Source organism: Oncorhynchus gorbuscha, unplaced genomic scaffold, assembly GCF_021184085.1.
Source record: "Oncorhynchus gorbuscha isolate QuinsamMale2020 ecotype Even-year unplaced genomic scaffold, OgorEven_v1.0 Un_scaffold_2095, whole genome shotgun sequence".
NCBI lineage: Eukaryota > Metazoa > Chordata > Actinopteri > Salmoniformes > Salmonidae > Oncorhynchus > Oncorhynchus gorbuscha.
In genome coordinates, this window is record NW_025746688.1 from 1 (window position 1) to 12,326 (window position 12,326).

The window sequence follows — 12,326 nt, forward strand, 5'->3', positions numbered from 1 at the left end:
ACACACACACACACACACACACACACACACACACACACACACACACACACACACACACACACACACACACACACACACACACACACACACACACACACACACACACACACACACACACACACACACACACACACACACACACACACGTGTTAGGTATGGCTAGTTTTTAATGAAGCCTTCTAATGGTGCTCCCCGGCCCCTGGTACAGTGCTACTCACCCTGCATTTGGGGGTCAGCCACGCCTGGCTGGGGCTGGTAGTACTGTTCACACAGAGCTGCCAGGGCTGACACTGCAGCCTCCTATAGGGGGGAGGACCACATTACACATTAACCATTATACAAAGTATTCAGACCCCTTGACTTTTTCCACATTTTGTTATGTTACAGCCTTACTCTAAAATATATTAAATAAATAAAAATCCTCAGCAATCTAAACACAATACCTCATACTGACAAAGCGAAAACAGTTTTTTTTTTTAGAAATGTTAGCAAATTCATATATATTTTTAACTTGAATGTCATATTTAAATAAGTATTCAGACCCTTTGCTATGAGACTTGACATTTTGCTCAGCTACATCCTGTTTCCATTGATCATCCTTGAGATGTTTAATTGGGGTCCACCGGTGGGAAATTCAATTGATTGGTCATCATTAGGAAAGGCACACATCTGTCTATATAAGGTCCCACAGTTGACAGTGCTTGTCAGAGCCAAAACCAAGTCATGAGGTCGAAAGAATAGTCCATAGAGCTCCAAGACAGGATTGTGTCGAGCCACAAAAGTCTGGGGAAGGGTACAAAAAAACTGTGTAGCATTGAAGGTCCCCAAGAACACAGTGGTCTCCATCATTCTTAAATAGGAGAAGTTTGGAACCCTCAAGACTCTTCCTAGATCTGGCTTCCCGGCCAAACTGAGCAATCTGGGGACAAGGGCCTTGGTCAGGGAGGTGACCAAGAACCCGATGGTCACTCTGACAGAGCTCCAGAGTTCCTCTGTGGAGATGGGAGAACCTTCCAGAAGGATAACAATCTCTGCAGCACTCTACCAATCAGGCCTTTATGTTAGAGTGGCCAGATGGAAGCCACTCCTCAGTGAAAGGCACATGACAGCCCGCTTGGAATTTGCCATAAGGCACCTAAAGACTCTCAGACCATGAGAAACAAGATTCTCTGGTCTGATGAAACCAAGATTAAACTCTTTGGCCTGAATGCCAAGCTTCACGTCTGGGGAAACCTGGCACCATCCCTACGGTGAAGCATGGTGGTGGCAGCATCATGCTGTGGGGGTGTTTTCTAGCGACAGTGAGCGGGAGACTAGTCCGGATCGAGGCAAAGATGAACGGAGCAAAGTACAGAGATACACTTGATGAAAACCTGCTCCAGAGCGCTCAGGACCTCAGACTGGGGCGAAGGTTCACGTTCCAACAGGACAACGACCCTAAGCACACAGCCAAGACAACAATGAAGTGGCTTTAGGACAAGAGTCTCTGAATGTCCTTGAGTGAGACCAGCAAACCCCGGACTTGAACCTGATCGAACATCTCTGGAAGACCTGAAAATAGCTGTGCAGCTGACACTCCCCATTCAACCTGACAGAGCTGAAAGGTCTGCAGAGCAAGAATAGGAGAAACTCCCAATGTAGGTATATGATGTCATTATGGGATATTGTGCATTAGATTTGATGAGAACAAGCATATTTAGTAATATTAGAATAAGGCTGTAGAAAGTAACAAAATGTGGGAAAAGTCAAGGGTCTGATTACATTAAAGAATGCACATATATATGGTCTATGTCCATGAGTTCTCTCTCTGTCTATCTCTATAATCTGTCATAGATCCTGAAAAGTCAAAGTCTGATAACATTATGAATGCACTGTATATATGGTCTATGTCAATGAGGTTTTCTCTCTGTCTATCTCTCTATAATCTGTCATAGATCCTGAAAAGTCAAGGGGTCTGAATACTTTCCAAAGGACTACAAATGTAAATCCCACAAAAAGGGATTCACAATATGGTTAGGGTTAGAGGTTAGGTTTAATTGTTAGGGTTAGTGGTTAGGGTTAAGGTAGTGGTTAGGGTTAGTGGTTAAGGTAATGGTTAGGGTTAGTGGTAATGGTTAGTGGTTACAGTAGTGGTTAGGGTGGTTAGGGTTAAGGCAATGGTTAGGGTTAGTGGTTAGGGGGTTAATGGTTAGGGTTAGAGTTAAGGTAATGGTTGGGGTTGTGGTTAGAATGGTTAGGCCAGAGGTTAGGTTTAACAGTTAGGGTTAGTGGTTAGGGCTAAGGTAATGGTTAGGGGTTACGTAATGGTTAGGTTAGGGCCAAGGTCATGGTGGTTAGTGGTTAGGGTCGGTGATTAGGGTTAAGGTAATGGTTAGGTTTAACAGTTAGGTTAAGGTAATGGTTAGGGGTTAGTGGTTAGGTAATGGTTAGGGTTAGTGGTTAGGTAATGGTTAGGGTTGGGGTTAAGGTAATGGTTAGGGTTAGTGGTAATGGTTGGGGTAATGGTTAGGGTAATGGTTAGGGTTAAGGTAATGGTTAGGGTTAGTGGTTGTGGGTAATGGTTAGGGGCAGTGGTTAGGGTTAGTGGTTAGGCAGTGGTTAGGGTAATGGTTAGGTAATGGTTAGGGTTAGGTAATGGTTAGGTAATGGTTATGGTTAGGGTAATGGCTATGGTTAGTGGTTAGGCAGTGGTTAGGGTTAGTGGTTAGGGTTAGTGGTTAGGCAATGGGTTGAGGTTAATGGTTAGGTAGTGGTTAGGGTAGTGGTTAGGGTAGTGGTTAGGTTAGGGGTTAGGGTTAGGTAGTGGTTAGGGCCAGTGGTTAGGGTAGTGGTTAGGGTTGGTGGTTAGGGTAGTGGTTAGGGTTAGTGGTTAGGGTTAGTGGTTGGGCCAGTGGTTGGCAGTGGCCAGGGCCAGTGGTTAGGCAGTGGCTAGGCTAGTGGTCAGGGCAGTGGCTAGGGCAGTGGCCAGGCAGGGCTTAGGCATGGTTAGGGCCAGTGGTCAGGCAGTGGTTAGGGCCAGTGGCCAGGGCAGTGGTTAGGGTAGGTTAGGCAGCGGTTAGGTAATGGCCAGGCAACGGCCAGGCCAATGGTTAGGTTAGTGGTTAGTAATAGGCTAGTGGCCAGGCCAGTGGTTAGGGGCCAGTGGCCAGGGCAGTGGCCAGGCTTGAGTGGTTAGGGCAAATGGCTAGGCAGGTTAGGCTAGTGGTTAGGTAGTGGTTAGGGTAATGGCCAGGGCCAGTGGTTAGGCAGTGGCCAGGCCAGTGGTTAGGGCAAATGGTTAGGGCCAGTGGTTAGGTAATGGCCAGGTAATGGGTTAGGGCCAGTGGCCAGGGCTAGTGGTTAGGCCAGTGGCCAGGGCCAGTGGTTAGGGGCAGTGGTTAGGTAGTGGTAGTGGCCAGGGTTAGTGGCTAGGCAGTGGCCAGGGGCAGTGGTTAGGCTAGTGGGTTAGGGCCAGTGGCCTAAGGCAGTGGTAGGTTAGGCAGGCGGTTAGGGGCAGTGGCTAGGCAGTGGTTAGGCAGTGGTTAAGGCAGTGAATTAGCTTAGCGGTTAGGCAGTGGTTAGGCAGTGGTTAGGCAGTGGCCAGGCAGTGGCCAGGCAGTGGCCAGGCAGTGGCTAGGGCAGTGGTTAGGCAGTGGCTTAGGGTTAGTGGTTAGGGCTAGTGGCCAGGCAGTGGCTAGGGGTTGAGTGGTTAGGCCAGTGGCCAGGGCCAGTGGTTAGGCCAGTGGCCAGGTTAGTGGTTAGGGTAGTGGTTAGGGTAATGGTTAGGGTTAGTGGTTAGGGGTTAGTGGTTAGGTTATGGTTAGGGTAATGGTTAGGGCAGTGGTTAGGCAGTGGTTAGGCAGTGGTTAGGTAGTGGTTAGGGTAGTGGTTAGGTAGTGGTTAGGTAGTGGTTAGGCTAGTGGTTGGGCAATGGTTAGGGCAGTGGTTAGGGTAGTGGTTAGGGCCAGTGGTTAGGGTTAGTGGTTAGGGCAATGGTTAGGGTTAGCGGTTAGGCAGTGGTTAGGGTTAGTGGTTAGGGTTAGTGGTTAGGGTTAGTGGTTAGGCAGGGTTAGGGTTAGTGGTTAGGGTTAGTGGTTAGGGTTAATGGTTAGGTAGTGGTTAGGGTTAGTGGTTAGGTAGTGGTTAGGGCTAGTGGTTAGGCAGTGGCTAGGTTAGTGGTTAGGCAGTGGTTGGGTAGTGGTTAGGTAGTGGTTAGGGGTTAAAGGATGTAGGGGTACTGTACCTTGATACCGTCCCTGGTCCAGGTGAGATGAGGTGGAGGCAGGTGGTTAGGCCACTGCCAGCCAGCTGAAACAGACAGGGTTTAGTGGTTATGACGGGTCAGTGGTCTGAACAGTACAGACAGGGTTTACTGGTTATGAGGGTCAGTGGTCTGAACAGTACAGACAGGGTTTACTCTGTTATGACGGTCAGTGGTCTGAACAGTACAGACAGGGTTTAGGTGAGATGAGGTGGAGGCTCAGTACAGACAGGGTTTACTCAGTTATGACAGGTCAGCTGAAACAGACAGGGTTTACTCTGTTATGACGGGTCAGTGGTCTGAACAGTACAGACAGGGTTTACTCTGTTATGACGGGTCAGTGGTCTGAACAGTACAGACAGGGTTTACTCTGTTATGACGGGTCAGTGGTCTGAACAGTACAGACAGGGTTTACTCTGTTATGACGGGTCAGTGGTCTGAACAGTACAGACAGGGTTTACTCTGTTATGACGGGTCAGTGGTCTGAACAGTACAGACAGGGTTTACTCTGTTATGACGGGTCAGTGGTCTGAACAGTACAGACAGGGTTTACTCTGTTATGATTTGGTCAGTGGTCTGAACAGTACAGACAGGGTTTACTCTGTTATGACGGGTCAGTGGTCTGAACAGTACAGACAGGGTTTACTCTGTTATGACGGGTCAGTGGTCTGAACAGTACAGACAGGGTTTACTCTGTTATGACGGGTCAGTGGTCTGAACAGTACAGACAGGGTTTACTCTGTTATGACGGGTCAGTGGTCTGAACAGTACAGACAGGGTTTACTCTGTTATGACGGGTCAGTGGTCTGAACAGTACAGACAGGGTTTACTCTGTTATGACGGGTCAGTGGTCTGAACAGTACAGACAGGGTTTACTCTGTTATGAAGGGTCAGTGGTCTGAACAGTACAGACAGGGTTTACTCTGTTATGACGGGTCAGTGGTCTGAACAGTACAGACAGGGTTTACTCTGTTATGACGGGTCAGTGGTCTGAACAGTACAGACAGGGTTTACTCTGTTATGACGGGTCAGTGGTCTGAACAGTATCCCAGGGTTTACTCTGTTATGACGGGTCAGTGGTCTGAACAGTACAGACAGGGTTTACTCTGTTATGACGGGTCAGTGGTCTGAACAGTACAGACAGGGTTTACTCTGTTATGACGGGTCACGGTCTGAACAGTACAGACAGGGTTTACTCTGTTATGACGGGTCAGTGGTCTGTCCCTCCTGGCTCTAGCAGGAGTGGTTTGTCCATTATTATCCCATCTCTGAAAACACATCAACAGGGTTTACATGACTCATTGGGGAACCCTGCTAGATGGAGTAATCAGCTACGGTCTGAATATAAACGATACATCTATTGGGAACCCTCAGCTAGCTGGAGTAAGACAGGGTTCAGCTACGGTCTGAATATCAACGAACATCTATTGGGGAACCCTGCTAGATGGAGTAATCATTCAGACAGGGTCTGAATATCAACGATGACATCTATTGGGAACCCTGCTAGATGGAGTACTCATTCAGCTACGGTCTGAATATCAACGATACAGACAGGGGAACCCTGATGGGTCAGTGGTCTGAACAGTAATCATTCAGCTACGGTCTGAATATCAACAGGGTACATCTATTGGGGAACCCTGCTGAACGGAGTAATCATTCAGGGTTTACGGTCTGAATATCAACGATACATCTATTGGGGAACCCTGCTAGACTGGGTTTACTCATTCAGCGGGTCACGGTCTGAATATCAACGATACATCTATTGGGAACCCTGCTAGATGGAGTAATCAGTCAGCTAGGGTCTGAATATCAACGTCATCTGGTTGGGGAACCCTGACAGGGAGTAATCATTCAGCTACGGTCTGAATATCAGACGGGTTTACATCTGTTGGGAACCCTGCTAGATGGAGTAATCATTCAGCTAGGGTCTGAATATCAACGATACATCTATTGGGAACCCTACAGACAGGAGTAATCATTCAGCTACGGTCTGAATATCAACAGGGTTTACATCTATTGGGAACCCTACAGACATGGGTTTAATCATTCAGCTACGGTCTGAATATCAACAGATACATCTATTGGGAACCCTGCTCAGTGGTCTGAATCATTCAGCACGGTCTGAATATCAATGATACATCTATTGGGAACCCTGCAGACAGGAGTAATCATTCAGCTCACGGTCTGAATATCAGACAGGGTTTACATCTATTGGGGAACCCTGAACTAGATGGAGTAATCATTCAGATTTGGGTACGGTCTGAATATCAACGATACATCTATTGGGGAACCTCAGATGGAGTGAACAGTCAGCTACAGGGTTTACTGAATATCAACGTCAGTGGTCTGGGGAACCCTGCTAGATGGAGTAATCATTCAGCTACAGTGGTCTGAATATCAACAGGGTTACATCTATTATGACGGGAACCCTGCTACATGGAAGTAATCATTCAGCTACGGTCTGAATATCAGCGGGTCATGGTCTGAACACTACAGACAGGGTTTACCATTATGACTAGTGGTCTGAACAGTCAGACAGATTTACATCTGTTATGACGGGAACAGTGGTCTGAACAGGAGTAATCATTTACTACTGTCTGAATATCAACGATACATCTATTGGGAACCCTGCTAGATGGAGTAATCATTCAGCTACGGGTCTGAATATCAACGATACATCTGTTGGGAACCCTACAGATGGAGTAATCATTCAGCTAGGGTCTGAATATCAACTGAACATCTATTGACAGGGTTACCTGCTAGACGGGTAATCATTCAGTCTGAACAGTCTGAATATCAACGTTACATCTGTTGGGGAACCCTGCAGCTGGAGTAATCATTCAGCACGGTTGAATATCAACGATACATCTATTGGGGAACCCTGCTAGATGGAGTAATCTGTTCAGCTCACGGTCTGAATATCAACGGGTACATCTATTGGGAACCCTGCTAGATGGTGTAATCATTCAGCTACGGTCTGAATATCAACGATACATCTATTGGGAACCCTGCTAGATGGAGTAATCATTCAGCTACGGTCTGAATATCAACGATACATCTATTGGGGAACCCTGATGGAGTAATCTCAGCTACAGTCTGAATATCAACGATACATCATTGGGAACCCTACAGCAGGGTACTCATTCAGCGTGGTCAGTGGTCTGAATATCAACAGGGTTTATCTATTGGGGAACCAGCTGGTCTGAACATGGAGAACAGGGTAATCTGTTCAGCTGCTAGATGGAGTAATCAGGGTCTGAATATCAACGATACATCTATTGGGGAACCCTGCTAGCTGGAGTAATCATTCAGCTACGGTCTGAATATCAACGATACATCTATTGGGGAACCCTGCTACATGGAAATTCAATCATTCAGCTACGGTCTGAATATCAACGATACATCTATTGGGGAACCCTGCTACATGGAGTAATCATTCAGCTACGGTCTGAATATCAACGATACATCTATTGGGGAACCCTGCTAGCTGGAGTAATCATTCAGCTACGGTCTGAATATCAACGATACATCTATTGGGAACCCTGCTAGATGGAGTAATCATTCAGCTACGGTCTGAATATCAACGATACATCTATTGGGGAACCCTGCTAGCTGGAGTAATCATTCAGCTACGGTCTGAATATCAACGATACATCTATTGGGAACCCTGCTAGATGGAGTAATCATTCAGCTACGGTCTGAATATCAACGATACATCTATTGGGGAACCCTGCTAGATGGAGTAATCATTCAGCTACGGTCTGAATATCAACGATACATCTATTGGGGAACCCTGCTAGATGGAGTAATCATTCAGCTACGGTCTGAATATCAACGATACATCTATTGGGGAACCCTGCTAGATGGAGTAATCATTCAGCTACGGTCTGAATATCAACGATACATCTATTGGGGAACCCTGCTAGATGGAGTAATCATTCAGCTACGGTCTGAATATCAACGATACATCTATTGGGGAACCCTGCTAGCTGGAGTAATCATTCAGCTACGGTCTGAATATCAACGATACATCTATTGGGGAACCCTGCTAGATGGAGTAATCATTCAGCTACGGTCTGAATATCAATGATACATCTATTGGGGAACCCTGCTAGCTGGAGTAATCATTCAGCTACGGTCTGAATATCAACGATACATCTATTGGGGAACCCTGCTAGATGGAGTAATCATTCAGCTACGGTCTGAATATCAACGATACATATATTGGGGAACCCTGCTAGATGGAGTAATCATTCAGCTACGGTCTAAATATCAACGATACATCTATTGGGGAACCCTGCTAGATGGAGTAATCATTCAGCTACGGTCTGAATATCAACGATAGGAAAACTCACTGATGAACCCTGCGTCGTTGAACGGCATCTTGAGAGGGACATGTTCTCAATGAGAGATCAGACTGAGAGGAGTAATCATCATCAGCTCACCACCAAAACCCTACACAGACAGGACACAACAACAATGAGAGAACAGACTGCAGGCCTCATCAGCTCACCACCAAAAACCCCTACACAGACAGGACACAACAACAATGAGAGAACAGACTGCAGGTCTCATCAGCTCACCACCAAACCCCTACAGACAGGACACAGACAGGGACACAACAACAATGAGAGAACAGACTGCAGGCCTCATCAGCTCACCACCAAAACCCCTACACAGACAGGACACAACAACAATGAGAGAACAGACTGCAGGCCTCATCAGCTCACCACCAAAACCCCTACACAGACAGGACACAGCAACAATGAGAGAACAGACTGCAGGCCTCATCAGCTCACCACCAACACCCTACACAGACAGGACACAGACAGGACACAGACAGGACACAGACAGGACACAGACAGGACACAGACAGGACACAACAACAACTATCTGTTGAGGTCGCACAACATTTGGTCTGAAACCTTAGAGGCATTCCATTTAAAAATATATCAATAATAATAATCTGAAACAGTCTAAAAAAGAATGAGTAATATTTCAAAATAAATAATCAATAATCAATAATAATAATAATCAGAAACAGTCTAAAAAGAATGAGTAAATGTGTAAAGTAACAGACTGACCTGTACTGCTTTCGGTCAAATAGCTGGAAGACAAAACAAACACATGACGACATGTTTAGAGACGAACAGACTGGAGATTTACAACTTTAAAACACAAACAATATGTACCTGTGTTGGTGCAACGGACTCACTGAGATATAGGTACATGTTAATGCTGTCTATGTTGGTACAACTGACTCACTGAGATAGGTACATGTTAATGTTGGTACAACTGACTCACTGAGATAGGTACATGTTAATGTTGGTACAACTGACTCACATTTACTGATTCACTGATAGGTACATGTTAATGTTGGTACAACTGACTCACTGAGGTAGGTACATGTTAATGTTGGTACAACTGACTCACTGAGGTAGGTACATGTTAATGTTGGTGTCACTGATGGTACATGTTAATGTTGGTACAACTGACTCACTGAGATAGGTACATGTTAATGTTGGTACAACTGACTCACTGAGGTAGGTACATGTTAATGTTGGTACAACTGACTCACTGAGATAGGTACATGTTAATGTTGGTGAGGTAGGTACATGTTAATGTTGGTACAACTGACTCACTGAGGTAGGTACATGTTAATGTTGGTCAATGTTGGTTAATGTTGGTACAACTGACTCACTGAGGTAGGTACATGTTAATGTTGGTACAACTGACTCACTGAGATACATGGTTGGTACAACTGACTCACTGAGATAGGTACATGTTAATGTTGGTACAACTGACTCACTGAGATAGGTACATGTTAATGTTGGTACAACTGACTCACTGAGATAGGTACATGTTAATGTTGGTACAACTGACTCACTGAGATAGGTACATGTTGGACCATCCATACGTAGAATGTATGCACACATGACTGTAAGTCGCTTTGGATAAAAGCGTCTGCTAAATGCCATATATTATTATATATTATATTATTAATGTTGGTACAACTGACTCACTGAGGTAGGTACATGTTAATGTTGGTACAACTGACTCACTGAGGTAGGTACATGTTAATGTTGGTACAACTGACTCACTGAGGTAGGTACATGTTAATGTTGTCTATGTTGGTACAACTGACTCACTGAGGTAGGTACATGTTAATGTTGGTACAACTGACTCACTGAGATAGGTACATGTTAATGTTGGTACAACTGACTCACTGAGGTAGGTACATGTTAATGTTGGTACAACTGACTCACTGAGGTAGGTACATGTTAATGTTGTCTATGTTGGTGCAACTGACTCACTGAGGTAGGTACATGTTAATGTTGTCTATGTTGGTACAACTGACTCACTGAGGTAGGTACATGTTAATGTTGGTACAACTGACTCACTGAGGTAGGTACATGTTAATGTTGTCTATGTTGGTACAACTGACTCACTGAGGTAGGTACATGTTAATGTTGGTACAACTGACTCACTGAGATAGGTACATGTTAATGTTGGTACAACTGACTCACTGAGGTAGGTACATGTTAATGTTGGTACAACTGACTCACTGAGATAGGTACATGTTAATGTTGGTACAACTGACTCACTGAGGTAGGTACATGTTAATGTTGGTACAACTGACTCACTGAGGTAGGTACATGTTAATGTTGTCTATGTTGGTGCAACTGACTCACTGAGGTAGGTACATGTTAATGTTGTCTATGTTGGTACAACTGACTCACTGAGGTAGGTACATGTTAATGTTGGTACAACTGACTCACTGAGGTAGGTACATGTTAATGTTGGTACAACTGACTCACTGAGATAGGTACATGTTAATGTTGTCTATGTTGGTACAACTGACTCACTGAGGTAGGTACATGTTAATGTTGTCTATGTTGGTGCAACTGACTCACTGAGGTAGGTACATGTTAATGTTGGTACAACTGACTCACTGAGGTAGGTACATGTTAATGTTGGTACAACTGACTCACTGAGGTAGGTACATGTTAATGTTGGTACAACTGACTCACTGAGGTAGGTACATGTTAATGTTGGTACAACTGACTCACTGAGGTAGGTACATGTTAATGTTGGTACAACTGACTCACTGAGATAGGTACATGTTAATGTTGGTACAACTGACTCACTGAGGTAGGTACATGTTAATGTTGTCTATGTTGGTACAACTGACTCACTGAGGTAGGTACATGTTAATGTTGGTACAACTGACTCACTGAGGTAGGTACATGTTAATGTTGGTACAACTGACTCACTGAGGTAGGTACATGTTAATGTTGGTACAACTGACTCACTGAGGTAGGTACATGTTAATGTTGGTACAACTGACTCACTGAGGTAGGTACATGTTAATGTTGGTACAACTGACTCACTGAGGTAGGTACATGTTAATGTTGGTACAACTGACTCACTGAGGTAGGTACATGTTAATGTTGGTACAACTGACTCACTGAGGTAGGTACATGTTAATGTTGGTACAACTGACTCACTGAGGTAGGTACATGTTAATGTTGGTACAACTGACTCAGGTGAATGGTCAACACTTTTTGACAACATGTATGTGAGTGAAGACATTGAAGGAGAGAAAGAGGGCAAGAGAGAGAGACAGGCGGGGGGGTAGTGAGAGAGAGAGAGAGAGAGAGACAGACGGGGGGGTGGGGGGTAGTGAGAGACAGAGAGAGACAGACAGATGGGGGGGTAGTGAGAGACAGAGAGAGACAGACGGGGGGTAGTGAGAGACAGACGGGGGGTAGTGAGAGACAGACAGACGGGTAGTGAGAGACAGAGAGAGACAGACGGGGGGTAGTGAGAGACAGAGAGACAGACGGGGGGTAGTGAGAGACAGAGAGAGACAGACGTGGGGGTAGTGAGAGACAGAGAGAGACAGACGTGGGGGTAGTGAGAGACAGAGAGAGACAGACGTGGGGGTAGTGAGAGACAGAGAGAGACAGACGTGGGGGTAGTGAGAGACAGAGAGAGACAGACGTGGGGGTAGTGAGAGACAGAGAGAGACAGACGTGGGGGTAGTGAGAGACAGAGAGAGACAGACGGGGGGTAGTGAGAGACA

At 45.5% G+C, this 12,326-nt stretch overlaps 1 protein-coding gene across 1 annotated transcript in view; it reads right to left on the reverse strand.

Moving 5' to 3' along the window:
- Positions 1-218: 218 nt before the first annotated feature.
- Positions 219-12,326, reverse strand: part of LOC124024957 (tubulin-specific chaperone D-like) — a gene marked incomplete at both ends in the record, with an annotated part of 92,178 nt that continues 80,070 nt past the window's right edge. Inside the window, 3 exons of the mRNA XM_046338666.1 lie at positions 219-300; positions 8,882-8,981; positions 9,325-9,347. Of these exons, the coding sequence (XP_046194622.1) occupies positions 219-300; positions 8,882-8,981; positions 9,325-9,347 (205 nt within the window). The remainder of the gene's footprint in view (positions 301-8,881; positions 8,982-9,324; positions 9,348-12,326) is intronic.